Source organism: Diadema setosum, chromosome 9, assembly GCF_964275005.1.
Source record: "Diadema setosum chromosome 9, eeDiaSeto1, whole genome shotgun sequence".
Taxonomy (NCBI): domain Eukaryota; kingdom Metazoa; phylum Echinodermata; class Echinoidea; order Diadematoida; family Diadematidae; genus Diadema; species Diadema setosum.
Window position 1 is genome coordinate 37,773,157 of NC_092693.1, and position 27,735 is coordinate 37,800,891.

Here is a 27,735-nt window from a genome sequence, read left to right on the forward strand (position 1 = left end):
CACAATGAGTAAAACAGCAAAAAGACAATACAATTTAAGCTTTATACCAGTTGAAGCTGTTGTATCCCTTAGTTCATTCAAGACAACTATCTCTATATTGGTAGATTATACTTTGCTGGAAGATATTGCTGAAAATTGCACCAATGTGAAAGAGCAATGTACAATTTAACATTTGGCAGTATACTAAAACATGAATTAAAAGGAATTAACCCTCACAAACTACGACAACTTTTCCTCATCCCTTTCCATTTTCCCTCTCACTCACTCTCTCTTTCTCCTTTACCTACTTCACCGCCCAAAATATATCATTAACATATATATACACACGTAACATTGATCAGCCATGATAAACAGGCTAAAAGCTATTTCACTTGATACCAAGATTTTATAAAAATGTTAAGAGCCCAATTATTAACAAGGTGTTAGTAAACATACATGTACATCAAATTCCTTTTGCTAACTATTGCCACTGGGAACTTCATACTGCTGATAACAACACGCAATTTGTTTTGTCATGCTATGTGAGATTGGATTTTACTCTCAAAGAAAAGCCTATCTTGCAGGGATTCAATTTTTCTAATCTCACACACTTATTGAAACAAATGGCTTATGTTACTTCATTTTGAGTTGTCAGTTACAAAACATGGTACCCCATTGGTACCCTATGCCAGGTATGGTCATGCAAGTACCAACGTCATTCAACTACTAAATTCATTTTTCTCTTTTCAGAATCAAAAACTGCCCCCTGTTTCAAAGATATCACCTATTTAAAAAGTTAAAAGACAGTTTCCTGACCAGTTAGATGTTAATGTATTGTAAGATTCACAGACAATCACATGGTGATACTTCTGTTGTACATATCAAATTTCAGACAAATCTTCACTGATGTGCACTCATCTCACAGCAACTTTGTTATTAGAGTAAAATCCTCTTTTAAAAAGCCTCTATGGTATAGTCCACTTCTTAAAAGATTTAAAAATATAAATATATTATTATTTCATTAAGATTCTGCTAAATTGTGAAATAGAGTCTGCAAATTACTCAAAGCTTAATGTACACATCACTAGAGTTAAAGAATCAAGCCAATGCTCCAAAAATGTCTTCTTATCCCTGACAATTAGAGTAAGCCTATTTTCCCCCCTCCTTGAAGAACTTACCCATTACATTCACCATCTTTGCAGATGTACTGTGATGTGGTCAACACTTTACCAATACTCTGCATATTATCAAAATGACAACATGTAAAACAAGTATTTTTGTAATTTTTTTTTCCCTTGCATAGACTTAAGTAGGTGGAATACTTGTAAATACATTGTTCACTTGGGCCATGCTTAGTATATTTCATTAGAACACTACATTAGAAATTGATTCAAGGAACAAGCTGCCACACAAGTCAATCATCTTCAGTGAAGCCATTTGTGTATTCATCAGATTGTCTTGAAGCTATAAAAGTGCATTCCCAGAAATTTATTACATATAAGTTATGATACACAAAACATGCAGTTTATGCAACCCCTTAAAATTTTTTTTCACTACATAGTGAAATAAATTGGCATCTGCAGGTGCTGTTCCACCACTAACTCTGGAACTGCTGTAAAATCAATCAATGTGATGTTTTCATTAATGTACTGTTACATTTGACACACCTCCATCCATAGTTACTCCAAATCAAGATTCAAGAGCAATGAACATCTCTCTATCAATGTAATGCTACATTTCATACACGTTCATTTCTAATTTCTCCAATTCATGTATTTTTTCCCCCAAATACACAATCTCTTTATACCAAGTTGCAAATGTTACAAGTGCAGGGAAACACCTTTATAGGTAGGCCACAAGACCACCACTTTCATCTTGTTATAACCGGTACCTCTTTGTAAACATACTAAAAAAGGGACCACCTATATACAATGGTGGAAAATTGGGACCAATGTCATCTTGTTAAAAAGTGGTTCGTCCTTCATAAGCAACTTTATTTCAATGAGATGTTTCTGTACCTAATGCTGCTCTCAGTGACAGGATAATCGTACTCCAGCTTTATACCTGCTCCTGAGCTAGTCTGTAAGCATACACACTGCCTCTTTCCAGAAACTGTTGGTTGCCACCACCACCTTCTTGGCGAGATCGTTTGTGAGGTCGCCCGGACTCCTCGTCATCGCCACGGTGATTTCCGTTTGGTGGTCCGTATCCTCCCCCTCCTGGCGTGCAGATCTTCAGGACATCCTATGAGAAGAATGGAGACACAACAGAAAAAAAAAATTGTGTGATTTTCCAGTCAACAAACAAATTCAGATAGCGGGAAATACATATGATTTTCTGAAACTACTTTACAGTTTAAGATAGCAAAAAGAAAGAAAGCACAGTATGCTGTGATGCACAGCTACGTCATGTAAGGGAAAATTTTTAAAACCAGTAGGCATATCTGAACCATAACAGGAAACATGAAAGAGTCAGCATATACTGCAATACCCTTGCGCTACACAATGTACATGCATGTCTAAATTCAGAACTTAAAGATGATGTACAAGACATCAGTCCACACATGCTTTATTTATTGGTAAATCAGCACACATTTGAATATAAAATTTGCAACCAAAAAAGGCACATGATCTGCCCTTTTATTCAATGATGTTGGATCATTGACAAATGAAGCAATATTCTGTTGTAACAAAGAACATCAACAAGGCACCCTCTATGGGCAACAAGGTACGTAGACTGACCCCTGCGTTGACCTTGATGGAGTTCTTCCCGCCCAAGTTGATGGTGTGTCCATTGGCAAAGGTGAAAAAGTTTTTTCCGGGCTTCCCTTCACATCCACCTAATGGAGCGATGACATAAATTCAACAATAAAACACACTCTGATTAGAAGGTTCATATCTGTGCAAAGCAGTGCAATCTATTGTGAGACTTTTAATAGCAACTCGCTCAGGGAACAAAATCAAACCTGCATCATAATCCATGTCAAACTTGGCTGACAGGTGTTTCTAATCATCATAGAACTGAAACTCGATTTACCACTACAATAATCATCAGCACTAAGTTACCCTAATCACATAAACCGCCTTGACAACTGGCATGATCATCATCGTCCTTAGATCAGTATTCCTCTTCAAAACAATCGTTATCAAATTCATCTCTACCAACAACATCACTGATATCTATATCAAATACTGATAATTATCTTTTATCACCATAACCATAATCATTATCATTGTCATCCTCTTCATCATATTGTCATCATCATCATTATCATCATCATTATCATCATAAAAGCTGCTATATCCCTCATGTAAAGTTTCTTGCCATATGATTATACAAAGCACGAAAATGGTGTAGTTTTACTAGCTAGCTATGAGCAGCTGAATGTGGTGCAATGACTTACTAGCTAGTGTGATATAGTACTTTTGGGAATCCACTATCTGCATGCAATCGTGATCGTGTGATCGATATATAAATTTCTCACATTAGAATGTACGCAGTGCGCGTAGTAGCGATACTACAGCAGCGATAGTGGCTAGCTAGCTAGCTAGCGCGGTGCCGACGGCATTACAGAAATCTGGTGCGATGGCGAGTGTGTGTAGTGTAATCAATGCAGTTCAGCTCAATTGACAAAGTGACAGCTTCAAGTAATGGAGGAATTTCGTAAATGGCAGCAGAAAGTACAACATATCAGGCACGGTTTGGGAATAAACTCAAACCGATTTTGAAGATGATCTGGGTAACGAAGGCGCTTTAGGCCTACTTCTAGTTCTGGACCTCCTCAAAATTTCAGAGTTCTGCACGCTGTAGTGTAGCTCGTGCGTAGGAATCAACAACAGTTTAATACACGGTGGCTTATACATACAGCGCAGCGGTGTTGTTTGCTACGCGCTGCACGCACTGCTGCTACACTGCCACAGCCTAGATTTAACGTTAAGCCTGCAAATTTCCAAAAGGGAACCTTGTCATCACTCTAGTAAATGCTCGAGAGGGATATAAAACAAATATCGACTGCTTTCTTTCGGGCCATGGTAAAACTATTTGCCCTCGGTGATTTCTCAACAGTGCCATGTCCCTCGACTTCGTCTCGGGACATAGCACTGTTGAGAAATCACCTCGGTGCAAATAGTTTTATTATCTCCCTCTGTAGCAGTCAATATTTGTATATTATCAACATCATTAGAATAAACCTCATCAAGATATCAACCATCATTATCATAACCTTCATCACCCACTATCAACACAAAAAATCATCGTCATCTCTGTCAAAATCATACAGCGTGTGTTCTTGGTCACCTTTCATTCCGTACGGTCTGAAAGCTCTGCGCTCCATGAGCAGAGAGATGGTCAGAGGCCGCCTGAAGATGATCTCTCTGATGACCCCGTCTCCTCCCCGGTAACGCCCCTCTCCTCCGGTGCCCTCATTGAGCTGAAACTGTTTCAGGATCACTGGGTACCTGAACAGACCAAAAAATGTCTCAATATTTACCTGAACATACAGGACAGATACTTCACAGCATACAAGACGAAAGATACTCATGGATATTTACTCTTTATATGGGTTTCATAGGGTAGACATTTCGAGGTAATTACGGGCTGACTTTTGAATGGTTTGGAAGAAGGACATACCTCCTTTCAAAGAGTTCAGGGTCAGTGATGCGGGTGTTGGTCATGTGACTGTGTACTCCACTCCTGCCATGCCATGTGGGACCCTGTTGTGATGTCAAACACGAGCAATGACAAAAAAATGATCAGCATCTTGAAGATGACAGCATTGCGAAAGCAAGTAAGGATAACAACTACAGACAACTGATTTGATCACTTCACACCCCCATGTAATCATCTTGATTTGTAACAACTGTTGTGTGTGGACATGACCAGCCATTGAGGGCCTGGAAGGTTCGCCAGACATGTAAAACTTGACTCTTGACCATTATCCTTTCATCCACAGCTTTGCGTTCACACTATATGGACCATCCCTTCAATGTACAACCATAGATCAAATTGAGCCGTTTTAAGTGAATTTCATGAGGTACACAGCTTGTGAAGCCGCAATCATCTGGCACGTTTTCCTGCAAAAGTCAATATTTTGAGTGTTCAGGAATGCAGATACACATACGACGCATGGTACAGGATTACAAACACAAATGAATGCAGGGAAATAAGAAAATTAAAAAACTGTAAATATAAGCCATTTTATCACACACTTCTCTCAATGCCACATTGCTCTTTAACTTGTAATGATTAACATCACAGAGTATCTCTCTTTTTGTGAGGCAAGACTGCTCAAGCTTCCAACAACTGATCTGACATTCTCATTGTCAATAATATAAAGTTATGGAATGTTCTTCTAGAGGAAAAAATAAGAAATTTAACAGTAAAAAGTCCACTGAAACAAGCACGAATTTTGTAGTTTTTTTTTTTCAAATCTTTTAAAAACCTACAAGGAATTTGAATCATATGTGTTTGCCCTTATCCTTTTCAAAATGAAGTCTAGTTTTTAACATTGTTGATGGTTTCTAGGGATCTGAAACAATGTAGAGACTCACAGCTCCAGCTCCGCCTGCTATCGTCTCATAGTAACCAACGTCGTCATCTCCAAAGGTGAAGTTATTCATGCAGCCCTGCGGAGATATAGACAAAACAGAATTGTAGAATGGATCAAGAGAACTACAACTGTATGCAATCTCTTGGTCAAAAGCTGTGTGTTGATTTTTACGAGGGGCACATTGGCTCACTGATAGCCACTGTAAACATATTAATATGCACTTGTAGCAAGAGTATGTGCACTTAGTAAGTGTTAGGACACCCAGTAAAAGATGCCTATTGGCTAGCTAAACATACATCCAGTATATTTACCGTGCATCCAGTAATTACTTGAGGTATGGCTTGAAGTACAGAATGCATGGTATGCACTAATGGCAAGCCAAAAAGAAACATACAAAGTAAATTTGTCATCCAGCTGTATGGTTAAAAAAGATGTGCTTCTGGCATCAAATTTGTCCACCATTCTATTAGACATCAGGAGGTATATCATTCAATATTTTAGATTTTTTTTTTCTTTTCACCTTCCTCATTAATCACATATTCATACATTTGATTTATTACATTTTGTAATGTCAACAATTTGCACTTATATCTTCTGTAAACAAATTGTAATTAGATGTTCTGTTGGAGATGAAAAAAATGAATGAATGAAAGCATGAATGAATGAATGAATGAATGAATGAATGAATGAATGAAAGCATGAATGAATGAATGAATGAATGAATGAATGAATGAATGAATGAATGAATGAATGAATAGTGTGAAAAGTGTCACTATGGAATCTAGTCTATGCCCACTTGGCTTGGCCTTGTGGGTTAAACAATTCCAAAGTTACCTTGCGTACACATATCTGTAAATATAACTCTCCCCAACCCTCTCCTTCCCCACCCCCCCCCCCAAAAAAAAAAGAAAAAAAAAAAAAGAAACAGAATCATGTCTCATTCCTAGGGTTTGTTATCAAAACCATGGAGGTACACCCCAAAAAACTGTAAACATGGATATTTTCTCACACAGGTAGAGTATATAGTTAATGCTCTGCCAGGCCAGAAAAAATGTGTATGTTTTTAAATACGCAGAGTAAAAATAGAAGCAATATTTCATATCACATTAAACAAAAAATTAATTGTTCTTATTTCCATGCAGGTTTCATGTCCTCTGAAATATGCAAACATTTCCACATCTCAAAAATTTCCACTGTTACAGTAATGTTCTATCTCTTGCCACATGTGGTACTAACAAAATGAGCTCCATACCTGAGATGCTGCACACACTTGGAAGGCTTTGAGAATGACATCGACAATTCGCTGCGAGGTCTCCACGTTGCCCCCGATCACTGCGGCATTTGGGTAGGGATTTAGGAGGGTTCCCTTAGGAATGATGGCTCGGATCGGTTTCAAGCAACCCTGTCAAGAGATTAAAGATGCACTCGCGTACTGGCTTTCAAAATCTCATTTAAGGCCTGTTTCATCAAGGTGATTCATCAATGATTGTACACTGCACTCACATTATAATGAAGTCCTTAGAACCGGCAGTTTTCTTTTGTTTTATCATAATTTCATTATATGCCAGTTAAGTATAAGTTAAGTATATAATGATGTAAAGATGGTAATTTTGGAACCTGAATTTTTACTTCATTTTAACAAGAATTTCCAGTAATCGTGTATATTATAATGGGAGTGCACTGTTTACAGAAATAAATGTAATTATGCTGCAACTATTGATGTAATTACAACTGATCAGGGAGGCTTTTATGTTCTCTTTGTAATAGCAAGCTTCACATCTGCGGCACTAATGTCTATGACAGGCCTCCTCCAGGGCTGGACAAAGAAACAGCTGTTTGTGCATGTGCAAAACATAATTTTTGCCTATCAGCCACATTGTAAACATTAGTGTTGAAGATCTAAAGCTCGCTTTTCATCAGGATATAAAGAGATATCAATTTTTCTTTTCCCTCGAGGTGCCTCCTTTAGGACCAGGGAGATAATGCAGCTCTGCAAATGAATACATATAAGCTTTGACAAAAGCAATTTTCTCAAACCGTAACTGTAGACAGTTCACTCTCAAAACAATTTTAGTAAAACTGTTATCCATATTTTGTATATTTAACATTGATTATAGTGATTGACACTTTTACATTGATCGTTTCTATCCGTAACTCACATTTATGAACTATTTAGAAGCACTTAAGATTTTTTTCTTCATTTGCAAACAAAAAAATTGTGGCTTCTGTTTTCAGGAGCACTCTGTAGGAGTGGGGAGACTTATTGCAGCTCTATATTATCCCTGGCTGCTTGCAGAGTGCATTGGTGAGGTGTCTACATACCTGGTTGAGAGGGATATCGTGGCCAACCATGCAGCGCAAGCAGTAGATGATTGCTGACATTGTCACTGCTGCTGGGGCGTTCATATTACCATACACCTCTGGACTGGTTCCGCTGAAATCAAACACTGCTGAACCCTGAAAGAGGGGGAGGGGGAGGGGGGAGGTAAGGTTTAAGGATCAAAATATGTCATGAATATAAACCATTTTTCTTTATAATTCATCCCCTGCATTGTGGAGAATATGTAGACTTTTTTTGTCTTATATGTACTTTAAATACATGTAATTTCACAATTATTGTGTTGCAGTAATTGCAGTTTTTTATAATTGGTTACAATAAGTAATAATCAGTTACCACGGCAGCAGTCAGGGAACATTCAATCAGCTCTAAGCATCAAAGTTCTTTCCATGGTACCTACAATAGTTGCCACTTACAACAAATAAACACAGCTTTACAAAACGGGCCACGAAAGGAGGAAAACAAAGAATTATAGTAATCAAATGCGTACATAAAACGTTTATCTCTCATGTAAATATAAAAATCAAAGCATATGCCAGTTTGCATATTGTGTGACTGTTCACCTTCTCTTCGTCAATGTTGATCTTGAGCGCCAGCTCAGAGCCATCGTCCAGGAAATCCTTAGCGGTCAGTGTAGTGTGACCCGTGCTGGCCAGAGTCTTCTGTCCAATCTCCTTCATCATGTCCCTGACCGCCACCTCAGCATTGGCCTGAATGTGCTGCATGTAGGCTTGGACCACGGGCAGCGAGTACTGGTCAATGAGCTCCTTGATGAGGTAAATCCCCTGGACAAACATGACAGGATGGAAGTGTTGGGGTTAACAAACTTTTACACTGGACATAAGGTCAACATAAATTAAGAGATTTCAGCTGCTACAGGAAAAAGGTACATGCTATTTATGAATGGTCTAACAAAATGACAATCTGTGACAATGAAAAAGTGCAAAGAATCTCTAAAGGATGGGAAATGACTCTTGAAATAAACCTTGCAAACTATTTCAGGATAGGAATATCACAACTGCGTTGAAAAATTACTCTAGGGTGTGCAAATAAAATCCTAGAAGCAAATGCCTCCTGCAAAAAAAAAAAAAAAAGTGGAGAAGTCAATTTCATAGAATGAATTGAATTGAATGAGAACTTTCAAATAAGCTTGACATTCTTGCATCTGCATTACAGTTAAGCAACTGCAGGAAAAAACTCAAAATGACAGAATAGTTTGGCAAATGACCTTTCAAGTGGCCACTACAACTTTGCAAACTAGGAAAGGAATGAGAGAAACGAATAACAGCAATGCTTGTACATTGAAGCTACCTTTTGATTGGCTGCAACCTGAGCCTGGAGATCACTCAGGTTGTCATGGAGATTTCTGGTGCCACTGCATCCCGGGTATTGGGCTGGCTTCTTCAGCTCGGCCGTCACAGCTAGAGGGGCGGGGGATTTAGGGGGAGGTGGTTGAAAAATCAATATGCAACTTTAATGATGTTTTCTTATATTTCACAGTGTATTCAAATATGTGCTTGTCTCATCCTAACATTCTAAGTAGTAAACTATTCTCTAACCTGTTTCATGTGATTAAAGGGATGGTACAGTATTGGTGGAGACAAGAATTGGACTTTCAACTTTTTGCGAGATACCAAGAAAACACTTATGAAATAGTACAGAGCATAGGCTACCATTTTAAGAGGAATTCAAAGTTTATTTGATGAAAATCAGGTTTGGAATGACTGAAACATCCAAAAACAAAGTAAAACAAAGCGATCGTAATAAAGTGTGGGTCCCACACTTATTAGAATCGCTCTGTTTTGAATATCTCAGCCATTTCAAAACCAATTTTCATCAAATAAACATTGAATTCCTCATGGAATTACATGCTCTTCCATATTTCATAAGCGGTTTCTAATTATCTCACCAAAAAATGTTAGAAACCCGAAATTAGGTCTCAACCAAAACTATACGATCCCTTTAAAGGTAGCTCGTCTAAACCCACTGGAGTGGATTTTCCATACATTACTTGTTTCTCGATTAGGAGGACCTCTGGCAAGCAAATTTGTTGTCATGGGTAATCTCTGATAGGAAAAAAAGATACGGATGAGATATGAGTGCAAATTCGAAGTGGTAAGGCCTATATGTCCTGTAATATTGGCCATATTAACGAAAAACGAGCAAAATTTCCCTTGCTCTGATCTGAAAGGCAATTTGTGTCTCTGTTTTCTACAGTGTCCAAAAAATGTGAAAGCAACTACACGAGAAAACAAACAGAGGTCAGTTTTATTACATATAACAATTGTCATGTAATGGGCATTTCACCAAAATACACACTGCATGCACAATACTTTTCCGTTGATTAAGTTACGGTTTTCTCAATTTACTTGACATTCTTTGAAATTTTCTTCAAAAAAATTTCAGTTATATACACCATCAACTGGACAATATTCTGTGAAATTTGTCAACTCACAGTAAATTCTTGGAATTGGGAAATACTGGAGGATTCCAGGAACTGAATCCAAACAAACCTTCTTCCTGGAAGACGCCCTCTTTGACCAGCTTGAAAGACATGAAAATAGCGCCCTCCTCATAGATTGACTTGGAGTGAGGCGGCATGGAGCCTGGGTGTGTGCCTCCTATGTCAGCATGGTGGCCACGGCTGGCTACATAGAAGACTGGTTTGGGCTCGCCCGGGTAAAAGACCTACAGGTACAGAGAGGTGATATCTCAAATGAACGACTCAATTGCAACTGACTGACAAACTGCCCTTCATTAACACACATAAGCACCAATTATTCTGTGTTTTGGTAGCAGCCATGGTAAAACAAATCATGGGCGTGCATACTCGGGTTGGACTCAAACAATCTCCTGATTACTAGACAGAATAAATGACTCAATATGTAACTGCCAAAACCTGACTATTAACACTGTAGAGAGGAAATACAGGAAAACAAACTCAACAAATGTAATGGTGTGGGACTAGGAAAGAAGTAGTTACTGCCAAAAGAAAAAAAAATGCAATGTCCTACAGAATAATAAATAGATAAAGCAACTCTATTTGCCAAAAGAAGTAACTGATACACACACTTGTGCCACATCGTACCAAAAATCTAGAAACAGATGTTTACTTAGCAAACAAAACGTCTTCAAAAAATCATGTTTGTTCAACCTTTTGTGAAAATATATCAAAGCCTATCAAATAATGTAATTCTAATCATCTATTTTAAATAAAATTCAACTGTCAATGGTGCAACAATAGAAATAAACAAAAGAGTAAATACATCTTAAAAGCTTGTTGATATTTTTCTTTCCAGGGTAGAGTTCCACAGCTGAAAAGAATTAAAATTAAGTAACACAGCTTCATTTGATACTTATTTTTACATAGTAAAACTTGCTTAACTCAAATACAGTTACTGGTGTTCTTCCAAGGAATGAGGAAATGCAACAAACTATACCAGTGTAACAGGCAAAGAGATGACCATTCTAGATTTTACTTACAGGAGTGATGACGGTCAGATCTGGAAGATGGCTGCCCCCGGCAACGGGATGATTGGTGAGAATGACATCACCTTCTCTCAAGTCGTCACCAAGTTCACGCATCTGGTAGACAGATTTGAAAATATGAACTATTTTATAGCATGATGTTTAATACAAGTGGGCAGCCAGACAACTTTCTTGGCAAATTTCTTGTTTATAGGAGATTTTAGGTTCACTTTTTTTTTTCCTGTTTGTTTTGTAGGGTTCCATATCCACACAAGACAAATATATCATATTCAATTGTTGTTTCTTATTGCCCAAGCAAATATGGGTCTAAATAAGAAATGATCATTAGATGAACCAACACTGGTGTAAACCCCATCCTAACAAAAAGGGGAACAAATTCTCTTACCACTACATAAAGACTTTGAAAATGAACAACTTATGCAACTTTTAAATTGATAAAAACAGGTTTCCTTGCTTTCTACTTTACTTGAGGCACTCTTCTCACAGGCTCATAGAAACTACCGGCAATGCACCTGACAAATTGAGATACAAATTTATTGAGAGTCACTTCATGTGTGCTTTCTGTAGCATGAAGAGGCTAAAAAAGAAGATTTCCTTGCAAAGATTAGTAGTCAACCATCTGTGTGCTTTGAGTGCTGATTGGCGCAGAAAACCCTATAGCACTGTACATATTGTCCAAAGTCCCAGACATAGAAAGGGTTAAGCAAAGAGTTCATACCTGGTATTGCACGGTCTCTTGCATGGCGCCGAGGTGGACTGGGATGTGGGGAGCGTTGGCTACTAGTCCCCCATCATGACCAAACATGGCACAGGAGAAGTCAAGTCGCTCCTACAGAAGACAAGGGAACAATTTATAGCTATATTACAAATACATTTTGTGGGATATATGCCTAATTAACCCTCATGCTATTTTGTCCCTTTAAGGGTGAGGGTAAGGTGGAATAATTAAGGTCATCATTCTTGTTTACATATTGTGGTGGAAAGAGCACACATATATAAGACGTGGTGAATGAAAGACAAAACATTATACCTAAAAAATATATTTTCTTACATTTTGATTAGAAAAAAACATGAGTATATCATTAAACATACTAGTTGGCAGCTCTGCACTATCACTGTGCACAAACAATGATCATGCTATGTATCATTTGTAGTCTTTTACTGTACCATCATCATTATCTACACACGTTCATTTCGCATAAAATTCATAAAAGAGAGGTGCTTGAAATCAAGTGCCTAGGACCACTGTGGAACCTCCATAAATAAAGCTAGCCCAGAAAAATTAGCTTTACATTATCACTCTGTTCTCTGTTAGTTTTACGGTGGTTATTATTCTCATTAAATTCTAATTCCCATCATAACTTTCATAATCACCTCTTATATTGTTATCATTTGTCATCATCATCACCACTATCATCACCATCATTATCGTCACCTCCATAATCATCACCACCATCATCATCGTCGCATCATCCTACTCATCGTCATCACCACCATCACCATATCACCATCATCATTATCATCATCACCATCATCATCACCACCACCACCACCATCACCATCACCATCACCATCACCATCATCACAACCATCATCATCATCATCATCATCATCACCACCATCATTATCATCATCATCATAGTCACCACCACCACCACCACCACCATCATCATCATCATCATCATCACCACCATCATTATCGTCATCATCATAGTCACCACCACCACCACCACCACCATCATCATCATCATCATCACCATCACCATCACAATCATTATCACCATTATCACCATCATCATTATTACTGGGATGAAGATGGTGATGACAATGATAACAACAAAAGGCATAATGATACCTTGATGTTGGTGGAGATGGAGGTCCTCTGGAGGACACGCCCCATCTGCTCGGCAGTGCTCATGAAGCGATGGGAGAAGATGGAGAGCTGGATGGTGTCAAGCTCCGTGCCGATCACCTTGGAACTCCCACTGCCAACCTAGAGGCAATGAGAAACATAACAGGCAAACAATGCACAGTGTTGAGCATGTTGCGGTGATGGAGCACATTGTGTAAGTGTATTTACATTGGTGTGAAACACACAATGCACTGTGCCTCAGCAGAGTGCAAAGCAGTGACTCCATGTCTGTGTGTAAGTGTATTTACACAGTATGTTAGCGTGGAACACACACACACACACAATGTTCCTTTGCTGTATTCAGCATTGCTCACAGAAACTGGATGCATTTCCTTCTAGTGTCCCAAAACAACATGCAACACAACCCTCCAGCATGCCTTACAGTGCACAGCAATGACTATTAAAATGTGTGTGTGTGTGTGTATTATTTGAGGAATATTCACATTGGTTTAGAAAACACATAATTCACCATACCTTATAGTGCACAGCAATGTCTCAATGTCATGAATTCAGCTTCACTGAAATTGATTCACAGGAAATGTCTGCCATACAAATTTATCTCTCAGCTCAAAATGTATCTGATATCAAATAATAGAATAGATCAATCAAATATCATGCTTCACACCATGTACCAGCACTCCACAACCAAGTGACTGAAAACAGTGTTCATATAGGGTCGTTCCTTTGCTGTATTCAGCATTGCTCACAGAAACTGGATGCATTTCCTTCTAGTGTCCCAAAACAACATGCAACACAACCCTCCAGCATGTATATGCACATTGTAACCACCATGTGCACTGCAGAACCAAGATCCTACTAGTACATACAATCATTGCATTGTTTTTAAAACTTTGTTGCTCGCTTTTTATTGTTTTCATGGTTCTGCCCCAGGTTACAGTATCTTTCTAATTTAAAGTAATACAGTGTACCTCCACATGATAGTTGTGATAACCTGCTTCTGGTTCTCTTGTTGTCCCTACACTCACTAAATCATGGGGGAAAGATCATTTACTTATGCCTTCCCCAAACTCTGGAATAGCCTTCCTGATGACATCAAAGTGTTTATGACGTGTGACTCCTTCAAAAAACATGTAAAAACTATTCTGTTTTCATCTTAATATTGCTCTGCATTTATGCGCTTTGAGAACTCTACAGAGTGGAATTGGTGCAATACAAGTTATATATTATTACTATTATCATTATATTACACATTAGGCACTTGACATCATTTCTGTTCAAGCCACCAACTTAACTGAACAACAATGTAGCTTGCTACACTGTAATATTCTATTTACCTGTTCTGACAATATTTATTCCAATAGTTAGAGTGCAGTTGGCACATGTCAGTAGTTGCTATGATGGGCAAGTCTTAGGCAAGTGTTCTGGCTGTTTTGCTCATTGGTTGGAGAAGTATGAATGACTCTTGAATACATACGTGTATCAGCGTATTCTTGTTTCCCCGCAGTGACTGTGAGTACCAGTTAAACACAAGGGGCATTAAAAAATAATTTGCAACAGTTTTTGCGCTGCTTAAAACCAATGCAGGCGAAATTAAATAGTCTTGGAGAAACACGAGGAATGATAACTCAGAGGACACTCACCTGGATTTTGACGTCGCCACTGTCAGTGATGGATGCTACACAGTTTGGCTCCACCAGAATGGTACTGTTCTTCTCGATCAAGATGGCCGGTCCGAGGATGGTGTGGTCACATGACAGCTCCTCCAGACAATAGATGGTGGTGTCTAAATGACCCTCCTCAAAGTAACATTTAACCACCTGTGTCATGTAGGAAGCAGTATTAAATCTTAATGGAAAAACCTTTGCTGAGAAGCACAAATAATTTGGTTTGAGGACTTTCTCAATAGACCTCCAATGCTTTCTGACTGAAAAATAGGGATGATTTGGCTCAACATTAGGAAAGGAAGAGCAGTTCTCATAGGAGCGTATTGTAAAATAACCAAGAAAAATAGGAAACTCCTCTTGAAACAAGAGCTGGAAATGGTCAAAATTGAGATTCTTTCCTCCAAATTCAAAATGGCTGAGAGGTTTGTCTCAAGCACTAGATTCTGCTAACAATGTAGATATTCTTTGCAGACCCAAGGTCTCACTACATGTGAATTATCATGAATATTTCATATACATGCATACAATCTTTTTTTTGCTTCATATACACTTGGTTGATTGAGCTAGAGTGGTAATCATTCATACTGATCTATAACTAAACTTTAATACCTATTCTTCACATATATAGAGAAAAATTTAATGTTTATATTGTCACTATAATGAGAATTTGAATGATTGAATTAAATAAAATAATGATGTATTCAAATGATAAATCAAATGATTATATTATCATTACCATGATAACAGGCACTATGGGTATTCCCCCTTCCCACCTTTTCAACTCTAGGGGAAGCCCCACTTGGACTCCTCTTTGTGTCCATGTCAATGAATGTCTTCCCGACACCTCTCACTCGGATGTCGTCGATCACGATGCGCCGCTCGGGAATGACGAAGCCGAACTCCCTCTTGTACCTTGCCATGAAGGCTGCCAGGAAATCGCCGTGGCGACTGGTGCCATCCTTGGCCGGGAATGCTGCCGTCGAGCACATGAGGGCGCAATCCGTCCTGTCATAGCGCATGTGCAGGAAAGGCTCCGTCTCTATGTGATCCCTGGTAGGTGGAAACCCATAGACAACCAAACACTGTATGTGAAATATATCTTGGTGTGTAATATTACATGCATTGTATGAGCCAAAATTTTCCCGGTGGTTTTATCTACATGAATTTCGCGAATGGCCTTTGAAATGAAAAAAAAAAAAAAACAACCCAAAATGTGACTATAAAAACATGCAAAAAAAAAACACAACAACTCTTGAGAAGTCATTAGAAAACAAAAAACAAGCCATACCTTAATATATGATCCTGTACTTCAATGTGTCGGATCAAAAGTTTTTAACCTTCGTTTATCTCTAGCATGACACTACCAATGTGTGACTTCTGGACTTTATCCTTCATTTATAATAATAATAATAATTGATATGATTTATATAGCGCCAAATCCACTCTGCAGAGTGCTCTAGGCGCGGAAGGAAGAGAAAGTGAAGGAGACAAAGACATACAAATATCAAATACATGTAATGAGTAATCATAGTAAGGCTTTAAACAAGTGAGTTTTTAGACTGCTTTTAAAAGAGTCTGATGAAGAACAATTTCTTGTGCAATTGCAAAACCAACAAGTTACTGATTTACTGATTTACAGGATTTTATGACTATTTTTCAACATTTCTTTTTTTCTTTCTTCTTCATCTTTCTAAGCACAACTTTTCAAAATTGAGTGGATGACATAAGATCACAGTGCACTCAGCTATTCATTACCCTGAGCAGGCACAATAGGCTGTGTTCCAAAGAAGTATTTTCCTGACAGCACACTGTAAGAGTGGAAAATGCAGAAGTTTTCACACATACATATGATGAGGAACAGTCGTGAAAATGAAAGCACATACTACTTTACATTTTGATTTCACAGACTTAAGAACACGTGAAATTCATCTTTCCTGACCAAGCACGAAATATTACTTGTGCCCACTGTTACCGTACACTGCTGGCTGGATGGGTAAAAATTAGGTTTCCTACCTCGCAAAGCCCTGCCCCTCCAACTCCTCCACACACTTCTGGGCGAGCTCGTCAATCCTAGCATCAATGAGCTCGAAAGCGGCCTGCTCGTAGCTCTGGGCGCTTGGCTCCTGGATGTCATGTACCACATCGGCCAGGGCCATGCCATAGGCAGACAGGATTCCAGAATACCTATTGGTGGCAAAGGGGGTGGAGACACAGAGGTGTTTATGACATCACTCTCAATTTATCTGGTCCTTGGGTCACATTAATTACATTTTTCTTATTTGGTGTTGTATTTTTTTTTTTTTTTATTATGATTGGTACTGTGCATTTGTGGCATGTCATATGGTAGAGTCATATATTCTCTTTTATTCCAGTCCTTTTTTTATTATGTCTAACTGTCTGTTTCTGCAAAATGATTTTTATAAGTCTCTAGATTGCTAAATTTATATCTGATCTCTAAATTGGCATCACATGTTAGAATATATCAAAGTGCTTGTTTCTCAATTGGCAAATCTTTGTAATTTCTTTCTGATACTCTGCAGATTTAATCCATTTAACCAGTTCCATTTAATCTTTATCTTTTTTAGGATATGCTGTGAAATTTACAGGTGACTATCTTTTTTAATTATTTTTTTTTTAGTGCTGAAAAGATGATCATTTCTGCGGCAAAGCTGAATTCCACTCCATGATATGTCCAAAGCTGGCTTTAATATTAAAGATTTGAGCCAAACAAACTGTACAGTGCCAGTTCATCGAATTTACAACTTATAGAAGAACACTGCGGAATTGAGAAGCTTCATGTTTTCCTGAAGCATCAATATCAGTCCAACTAAATACCTAAGTCAAATGAAGAGCTATTATCCACTAACACCTTTCCCATAGGTTAGTACTTCAAATCTTTTTGTTGTTGTTGATAAGACACACAACAAGAAATCATAGAACGACATTATCACTGCAACTCTTGAATAATGTTAAGGGATCCAACACCTAGAAGATAACATATGCTAAATGTTTGGACACTGTCAGACAATTCCAAATATAACCATAATTAACAACCATGAGAGGATCGCTAATAGGCAAAAGTGATACTAATCAGCAGTTCTTATGGACCTATTATCAGGCCAATTAGCTCCTCAAGTATCACTTGAGTTTATAATAGGCAAGCTTAGCTCACAAGAGAGAGGTGCTATGTTCTCTTAATTAATGAATCCTCTAATGGGTCCTAAAAATTAGATTTGGAGTTGTCAGACAGTCCCTCATGCTGTCAGACAACTCTCATCACAACACAGTCTAAAACAATCATGTAAGTAACACTGGGAGGTGACAGACACAGAGGAAGACAGCCTATCAAAGGATGGACATGACTTTACAGCCCAACACTGTTGCACAGTGCTGAGGACAGAGCCAGTTGGCAACGACTGATCTCCACAACTTTTCACGTCCTCTACGACTTTCAGATCATGAGATGAATGATTATGTGTGACAGTATCAAAACACTTCAGCAAATGTTAGTCTTTGATTGTTTGTTCCCTTTAACATGAAGACTGCACTTACTCCCCTTTTAATTCATGACGATAAAGAAATTGAAGTGAAGACTTGTGTACGGGTCTATGGGGAGACTTGGAAGATGTAATAACAACTGTTATATTGATCATATGTCTAAAGCATATTCACATATATATGTATATATTTTTGGTAACTCACCTGTGTATAAAGACACTTGACATTCCAAGAGACCTTGCAATGGCGCATGCATGCTGCCCTCCTGCACCCCCGAAGCAAGCTAGGATGTGACGGGACGTGTCATGACCTCTGGCCTTGAGAAATTGAAGAGGTTGCAACATCCTTAATTAAACAATCTCAATATCTTGCTATTACTTTAAGAGCAAGACCTTTATGCAAAGTATAGCTATATATAAAAGACGTCATTCATTAAACAACAAATAAACACATGTTCTTTTACATACATCGTGCTCACTAGATAATCGGGAAGTGCTTTAGCGGCAACAAAATGCTTAATGCTGCCTCTTCCTTTGCACTGGCAGGTTTATAGGCATTGTGACTTGATATGTACTGGGAACTCTGCAAAGGGTTATTTTGTGGATCAAATAAACACAAGGTGTGTTCTGGTCATGCATTTGTCCGAACTACGAGATCGCTGTGTCCTTTCTGATTGCCAATTTGTGTCAGTGTGTCGTAGCATATATGTACTTGCTGGCATGGATATCAGTGGGTCCTGTGCATGGTTTAGTATAATGCCCATACACTGGGCATCATGTCTGGTAGTTTGCATAGGCTAATACCAGCCACCGCTTTAGAGGGACTTCCACTTAAACAGGAGAAAAACTTGTTTCCTGAACCCTCCCGATTAAGTGGTGACCACATTATATATACCTGCACATACGTAATTACACAGCAATCATTACAGTATTAGATTCACTACTTTCCTCAGAGCTATGAACGAACTAATATATTATATCTTTACCTGAGTGAGAGCCCTGATTGGTCGACACATTGTCTCATTGGCAACTCTGATGAACCCAATGGCCACTTCCTGTGGGGTCATGGGGCCAGTCTTGCTGTCACCTGATTGGCTGGCCAAGAACTCATTTACCTGCATAACCAAGAAGAAAAACAATAACACTTTCTTTCTATCTTTCTCACGATCTACACATGTGATACCAATCTCCACATACCAGTAACTGGATACAGTCATTACCTTGTAGGCCTAATTGTGAAGATGTAAAATACATGCAATCAGTGAAGCAAAATGGTGTATGATCTCTGAAATGTAAATTGTTCATACCTTGTGATCTTTTTCTATACCATAAAAAATTGATAATTTTGCACACTATGTCAATAACAGCACAATTCAAACAATTTTGGTCCATACACTGCTGCACAGTACATGTAGGATATATGGGCTGCTTGCTGTGACATAACAGACATAGGGAAGTCACGGTATATAATGAATAAGAAATGCACTATAAGACACTTTGAGCTTGGGAGATTCAACTAGAAATCAAATACTGCTTATAGTGAGAGGATTCGATTTGAATGACACGTACCTTGTACTCACTGCATTTTAGAAAAACAAAATATGATTTGACTCTTGAGTTTTCAACTTTTGACTGTCTGTGTGTACAAAGTGCATACATCAATGAGTTGGTGTTTTGTGTGTGTTTTGCTTCAATGACAGCAGCTCCAGGACAAATATAATTCCTGTTAATATAGTCAATAAAAACATATGACTGCTTCTTTCCCTGGGTATCCAAGGACAAAGCATAATATGCAGCAAACAAGGGAAAAGAGAACAGAAAGTTTGTCCTTTAAAGCAAGGCAAAACCAGGGTATACGTATTTATATGAGATTGAAACAAAAACTTCCAGTTACCCACATGACAACACAACAGAACAGACAACACAACAATTTATTCATTTGAGAGTTTTCACTTTAGGATGGAAGTGCTCCAGGAAGGAGACTTTAGCGACTATGCTCGTACAATCTTCAGTCTCGTCTCTTAACACTTTCGCACTAAGGACAGAAGGGAAATGCAGTGAAAGAGTGTTCATTCCCTTTTCCTGTCTTGCTTCAGACTTTCAGTTTGTGCATTGTATGCATAAATATGAATGAAAAGAGACACGCAATTAATGTTTGCACACACTATGTACATTGTTGGTTTTGTTGTTGATAGAGCTACTGTGGTAGCTCTGAAGAACAAACACCAAATATAATGCACAGGACTGCTGGTGGCGTATATGTACATAACCTTGAAATTTGATGCATTGATGGACAAAGTTCAGTCTCAGTATTCCAAAGTAAGGTGTGAAATCTATAAATTTCTTTCACCTTGATTGCAGATCACTTCACTTTGTCTCCAGATTTTTGAAATGTAAAAAGCATGACTCATTGAATGATTATTTGAGTGAATGTGATCAGTTTTGAGCTACATACTTTCAGCAACACATGGATTTTTTTAGCAGCATGATTGAGTACAGTGCTTCTGTCTTCCTTCAAGACTGAACACACAAGTGGCCTAGAAAAAGGGGACAGACAGTCATCGGATTTGCACACAAGCAGATTGGTTTTGCCATCAATATACTATCCTTTCTGTCCAATCATCTCATAGCTCTTCACTGACAATTTCACAGAACAGACTTACTAAAACATCTAACTCAGAATACACTTTACCTACACATGCATCTTATTTCCAAATCAGCAGAAAACCGAGCACGATACATGGCAAGAACATTCCAGAAAAACAGACCTGTGCTGTAAGTGCTTCAAATGCCTGCAGGGAAGCCTCCATGTCCAGTGGCTGGTCTTCTGTCTTGCCGAAGATCTTGGGGAAGTAGTCCGGCAGGAGGCGGCCCAGCACCAGGTTGGCATCAGTGACACAGAGGGGACCACCTGGGTTGGACATGAGGGATCACGTGTCACAATAGGATGAACAAATTTGCTCTATTATTCATGTACCTGCATTTCATCTTTCATCTATCTTTCCATTATTTCTATACATTAACCTGAAAAGGGCCAGATGTAGAATCTGCCCCCCCCCCAAAAAAAAAAAAAAAGGTTTCACACAATAATTCTGTAACATAAGTCCTCCTCATGAGGCTTCTTGACTTCGTTTTTTCAAGTCTAGCTCAATTTTCGAGACCAAATTTGCTCTGTTTGCATCTGCATACTGCTTCGAAGCCATGCCCATTTTTTTGTAGCTACATGTCACCCGAAAACAGGTATAATTTGGTGATTTTGAGTACATTTCCTATGGAAAACAGTGGTCTGTCATGAAACTCATAAAAACCAGACTATTTTCCTATTAATCACTCTCACTGATTATTTTCATGCAAGTTATGGTAGAAAAGTGGTCAGTGACAAAAGTTGTAACAAAGAATACAAAACAATTTCCATTAAAATCAAATACAAGAATTTAAATGACTTTTGAGAGTTTGTATGACGTACAATTGTTTAATATGTTTACACAGATAAACAAACCACTACTAAGACTCTCAATACTTTTAATTAGCATTTAACAGGCTAAAATAAGATCTTGGACTTAATTTGCATACTGTATACGCCAAATATTTCACGCGGTTCTTATTTTCGCGAATTTCACGAGTCAGCTGCTATTCGCGAAATTAAGAACATGCGAAAATATTGACGCTAATGCCAATATGAATGTGACATATGCGTCCATACATTTCTCTGTTCAGTACAGGACTCCACATTTCACATATTCTCTAAATGCCCTTCAGGTTCTGTGATGGCATGGTCTGTTGGGAAAATTAGGCAGCACGAGTCAGAGATAGTGGCTACACACATGGTCACACTCTGGTGAGCTTCTTAGGCACGCCGGATGGGATTGTCCAGATTTGATCAGCTGATGGTATTTCTCTTGCACCACTGCACACACAACCTTGATTCCCTCATGAGATTGTCACACATTTAGGCTTAGCACCACAACCTGCACAGCAGGGCAGGGATTAACATACTGTGAAAGTTATTTTGTCAATCACAATGGATTGCTTTGAGTGTGGTTGTTATGCCTCCTCCAAAAGAAGACATCCCTATTTTAACATTAATTTGTTTTAAAAATTCAATACCTTTACAAAGTAAAGGGTAGTTGAGGTGACAAGAATATTCATCATTACCATTATCATCATCTTTATGACCACTATTATCATAATCATCATCATTACAACTCTACCAATATCATCAATCACCATCTTCATCATCACCATCATCACCATTATCGTCACTATCATCAACATCATCACATCACCCTCACCATCTTCATCACCACCATCATTACCATCACAACCATCATTTTAACATCACCATCACCACTACCACAACCATCATCCCCATCATCACCATCACCATCAACATCTCCACAACCATAACCATCATCAACCATCATCATCATCATCATCATCATCATCATCTCCATCACCATCACCATTATCATCATCATCATATCTCCACCAACATCATCAATCACCATCATCATCGTCATCATCACCATCTCCTTCACCATCATCATCATCATCATCATCATCACCATCATCACCATCATCACCATCATCATCATCATCATCATCATCATCATTATCTTCAATTTCATTTCGCCATCCTCACCACTGTTATCATGTCTATCCCCATCACCAGCAAAACCATTATCCTGAGGGGCTCACCTTTCCTATAACATGTTGGTCCAGGGTGTGCCCCAGCTGACTCCGGTCCAACGACAAACATCCCTGAGCGGAAGAACAGTCTCGACCCTCCTCCCGCTGCTACTGTGTTGATATCCAGCTGAAATTAAGATCACAGCACAGAGATGCGTCATGATATTCTGTTTGTAAGTGTATACTTATTATGGGTTCAAAAGTGACCCATTTCCTCAAGCAGTATCATATTTAGACAGCACAAATTATGAGCACAAAATAGCTTTACATACTGCGTTAAACATATTTTCTGGATACTTAAGGTTATATTCATCCTCTTCTCTTGCTACCTACAACTTCTTCAAATCTTTGGGATGATATTTACCAACACGACATGTCCAATCTCATAAAACTGGAAGGATTTAGCTTGAAGTTTGGAAGATTGGAAGTAAATATTACACTATTATTAGATACATGTCCTCCTGAAGGACACTGCCATTGATCTTTGGTTGTAATTTCAGTAGTATGGAAAGCACATTCTCCTCACCTGTGGAGCTTGGATTGTCACTCCGGCTGTGGTGGTCTCAAAAACGTGCTCGTACTCTCCCGCATACCGACTCACATCGGTGGACGTTCCTGCCGTGGGGAAATTTCAGCCAAGAGTGAATTTAAATTGTGGTCAGGTGGGTCAAGACATGGCAAATAAACAGAAGCTGATACAGCTGTGCTCAAGAATGAAAGACAGATTGATCAGAATATATTTTAACGCATTTAGAGAGATGAAAAATTGACACTAAGGGAGCAGATGTACACAACTATTGTGATCTAAAACATCTGTCATATCCTATCATCAATATCAATTTTTAAGTGACATACACTGTAATCATCATGGGTTTATTGGCACTGTTCTTTGCCATCATAGTTGTTTTTCTACCATCATCTTAAGCAAAGTTATCATCATTTTATCTTCGACATTGACATCATTTCCAGTCTTTGCTACATGTTTCCAACTTGCTTCTTCCTCCCCCCCCCCCCCATTATCACTATCTCATGCAATTATGATTTATCACTATTGCTGGTTTCAAAGGTGAGCTTGCTCAGTCTGTGGTATGTCCACCCACTACATAGGAAGCATGTGGTCCACAACTCTGAATGACCCACTGAGCCAATATCATGTGATCTGTCATGTGGCCTGTCACATGATAAAGGACTCTGTCCCACCGATATGGCATAAAATGAAGGTCACATGCGTGAGAGAGTCACAAGTCATGCATGCAAACGACTCAACAAAGCCTGGGTGAAAACTTGAGCAAAGTGCTCCACTCCAAACACACTACATGGGAAAATGAGCGGACGAAACAGAGCCCTCGTGGTTCATCAGTCAGTGGAGAGTACCTATCCAGCATGATCAAGTATAATGTCGAAGAAGACACTGGAGAGCTTCAAGAGCATTGCTACTCTTCATTGATCACCATCACTGCACAAATACTTTGGTCACTGTGGCGTGCTCACCTCCCATGTCAAATCCTATTACAGGCAGACTGGACACTCGGTTGTATGTGGTCAGTGCGTGGCCTACTACTCCGCCGGCCGGCCCGGAGAGAATAGCTCTCGACCCGTTGAACCTGACATGGAAAATCCAACAAAAATACACATGGTAATTTATTTCTAAATGCCAACAAGGAAAGGTTTGGATTAGGGTTAGAGATCAGGTTATTGTACAGTTAGGATTATGCTTATTTCTTCTGACAAAGTCTACGGAATTAATATCCTCCTTATCTTGAAAACTACATTGCATAGATAAGGCTGGGGGAGATGTTCTTGAGAAAATGTAACTACCATGGGTTTGATGACTGAAATATTCAGTTAACTTATCTTTTAGGGGAACATTTCAAATGAAAGAAATGCATATGATATAAACACAACAAAAACAACACAAGCAAATTCATATACTAATATGCATGTGTGCATACTAAGCACCAACTAGCAGAGGCAAAAGTAAAAACTGAAAATGTAAACTCTAAAGCAGTCACCCCTGTGGCCAAAACTCAGGTATGCATGGCAAAGATTGAAAATGTATCAGATCAAAATGTGTTTGTGGGGGTGGGAAGGGGCGGAAAGGTTGCTAGCTAGATATGATGTTGACGTATAGCTGCCCCTCTTACATGACTGAGGGTAATAGAAGAAAAGAGGGATGGGTTACATACTTGTCCATCGGGGTAAGACCTCCGTCAGACTGCATGAAGAGAACCTGCTTGTCTTTGAGATTGTCTTTGAAACCTGAGGAGAAGCTGCTGACGTAGGACTTGATGCAGGGAGTGAGGTAGGCATCAGCACAGGCTACAACAGGACAGAGAGAGAAGGAGTACTCAACCTGGTCCATTTCAATTTCAAATATATTTTAAAGGGATCGTATAGTTTTGGTTAAGACCTAATTTACGTTTCTAACATTTTTGTTGAGATAACGAGAAACCTAGAATGAAATATGAAAGCACATGTAATTCCCAGAGAAATTCACCGTTTATTTGATGAAAAATGGTTTTGAAATGGCTGAGATATCCAAAACAGAGCTATCCTAATGAAAGGTGGGCCCCACTTTTATTACGATCACTTTGTTTTACTTTATTTTCAGATGTCTAAGCTATTCCAATACTGATTTTCATCAAATAAACTTTGAATTGCTCTTAGAATGGTAGGCTCTGTAGTATTTCATAAGTGGTTTCTTGGTATCTTGCAAAAAGTTAAAAGCCCAATCCTCATCTCCACCAATACTATACTATCCTTTTAAATTTCAATCCTGTTTCTGGTTTCATTTCACTTTCAATCTCTCTTTCCTTTTTTATATGGATTTCACTTTAATTTCACTTTAATTTTTCAAACTGATTTCAATTTCAATTTCACTTTTCATACTGAATTTGTTTCCAATTTTATTTTCATTTTGAATCAAATGTAAATGTCAATTTCACTTTCGTTACTTATTTTTATTTCAGTATCATTTTTTATCATATCCAATCAATAAATAGAATGGGGTGGGAATTGGCAAGTGTATGGATTGAAGCACAACACATAATCTTATATTTCATTGACCTTACTTTCTACTTTTGAGAATATTTTGCAATATCTCAAACAGGCAGATTTGTCAAATTGGTTCATTTTTTCTTCTTCACACAAATGTGCTAATAAAGTGTGTGAGAAACCATGATTGTTGCAAGGCTGTGAAAAAAAAGTTTGGAATTTCCTCTCTTCAGTCTTTTATCAAAGGTAATGCTGTTAATTAATATTTATTTTAAAAACTCTAACAATAAAAAAAAACCTTAAATGTGATTGACAGTGCATGTACATAGGTTTCAGTGGGTAAAGACAACAGCTAGATCCTTTCTGTGTCCTAGTCTTGGCAGAATGCACTGTGATACTATACACTTTCTTTGTAACATCAAACTACAGTATTGTAAAAAATAACATTATGATAAATACACGCAGCTTAGCATACGCTGCACAAGAATGACATCAAAAGGGTGCTACTGTGATGCTAGCTGCAACACTGACACCACATAAAATGATAGTGGTGGTGATAATCTTCATCCTCAATGTCATTCATCATTTTATTATCCTCTAGATCATTATTACCATGACAACAAAGCTTATAAACAATATAACAAAATATTAAATCAGTTTACACATCTTATTAGGCTAAAATTTGAGAGAAATATTGTATAAATACATCCATGAAGGACATCTGAACTGACCAGTGTATCCCCTGGGTACTATCTTCACCATTGGCATAATGCTGCCGGACAGTGACACATGTTGGAAGCCCATTGCTAGAGCAAGGTCGCCGACCTCTCGCTCGTGATCTTCAAACCTGCGGGAGATAGTGACATTTGGGAGTTTATCCACCATCCTCTGAAAACTGAATTGGGATGAAGATATCTTCCTTTCATCTTATAATGGTCCATGTGACATTGGGGAGTTTATACACCATTCTCTACAATTGGATTGGGATGATATAGATATCTTCCTTTCATCTGATAATGGTTCTTGTGAAGGAGGGTTTTTCAATTCAATTTTCAATTCAATAGTTTGTTTATTTCCATCATCAAAAAAGAAAAAAAGTAAACATGATTCAAAGCAGTACAAGTTGTTGATTTGTCTTTCATTTGTCTTACAAACGGCCAGATTTGAACCTGGCCGTAAGATTTCTTTTTTATTTTGATGACAGTCAAGCCATGACCAAAATCTGAAACTCACCAAACATCCCATACATACTGCACCTCATTTGTTCTTCCTATCCCTAGCACTACTGATGACATATTTTAATCTAACTTTATGTTAATTAGCCGGCTGTATATCTTTATATGTACATGTCATGTAGCACTGAGTGCAAAACACTTGCTCACAAACTCACATACAACTTATAAACACACATCCAAAATGCAAAAATGAATGTGGGCATATAAAATGACTCATATTAATCTTTTTGCTTTAAAATCAATATCATATAAACAAACTTATCAAACACTATCCATTTGACCCCAAGTGTGAGATCTACACTCCTTTTGGCTACTTCTGTGAGATCTTTCTGCAAGCTTATAATCAGTACTTTTGTTGTTGTTGTTGTTGTTATTATTATTGTTGTTGTTCTTGTTGTTGTGCATTTTATAATATGATCTGTGATTGAT

General features: G+C 38.2%; 1 protein-coding gene across 1 annotated transcript in view; it reads right to left on the bottom strand.

Moving 5' to 3' along the window:
* Positions 1 to 838: 838 nt before the first annotated feature.
* Positions 839 to 27,735, bottom strand: part of LOC140233370 (5-oxoprolinase-like) — a 42,610-nt gene continuing 15,713 nt past the window's right edge. The window contains exons 6-29 of the mRNA XM_072313476.1: positions 26,803 to 26,918; positions 25,264 to 25,396; positions 24,569 to 24,681; positions 23,604 to 23,692; positions 23,087 to 23,204; positions 21,157 to 21,299; positions 19,375 to 19,503; positions 18,594 to 18,706; positions 16,905 to 17,075; positions 15,665 to 15,941; positions 14,868 to 15,044; positions 13,210 to 13,347; positions 12,073 to 12,183; positions 11,349 to 11,450; positions 10,379 to 10,553; positions 9,177 to 9,286; positions 8,429 to 8,650; positions 7,850 to 7,984; positions 6,780 to 6,929; positions 5,529 to 5,603; positions 4,609 to 4,691; positions 4,276 to 4,436; positions 2,721 to 2,818; positions 839 to 2,223 (exon numbers count right to left, since the gene is read on the bottom strand). Of these exons, the coding sequence (XP_072169577.1) occupies positions 2,038 to 2,223; positions 2,721 to 2,818; positions 4,276 to 4,436; positions 4,609 to 4,691; positions 5,529 to 5,603; positions 6,780 to 6,929; positions 7,850 to 7,984; positions 8,429 to 8,650; positions 9,177 to 9,286; positions 10,379 to 10,553; positions 11,349 to 11,450; positions 12,073 to 12,183; positions 13,210 to 13,347; positions 14,868 to 15,044; positions 15,665 to 15,941; positions 16,905 to 17,075; positions 18,594 to 18,706; positions 19,375 to 19,503; positions 21,157 to 21,299; positions 23,087 to 23,204; positions 23,604 to 23,692; positions 24,569 to 24,681; positions 25,264 to 25,396; positions 26,803 to 26,918 (3,325 nt within the window). The 3' untranslated portion in view covers positions 839 to 2,037. The remainder of the gene's footprint in view (positions 2,224 to 2,720; positions 2,819 to 4,275; positions 4,437 to 4,608; positions 4,692 to 5,528; positions 5,604 to 6,779; positions 6,930 to 7,849; positions 7,985 to 8,428; positions 8,651 to 9,176; positions 9,287 to 10,378; positions 10,554 to 11,348; positions 11,451 to 12,072; positions 12,184 to 13,209; positions 13,348 to 14,867; positions 15,045 to 15,664; positions 15,942 to 16,904; positions 17,076 to 18,593; positions 18,707 to 19,374; positions 19,504 to 21,156; positions 21,300 to 23,086; positions 23,205 to 23,603; positions 23,693 to 24,568; positions 24,682 to 25,263; positions 25,397 to 26,802; positions 26,919 to 27,735) is intronic.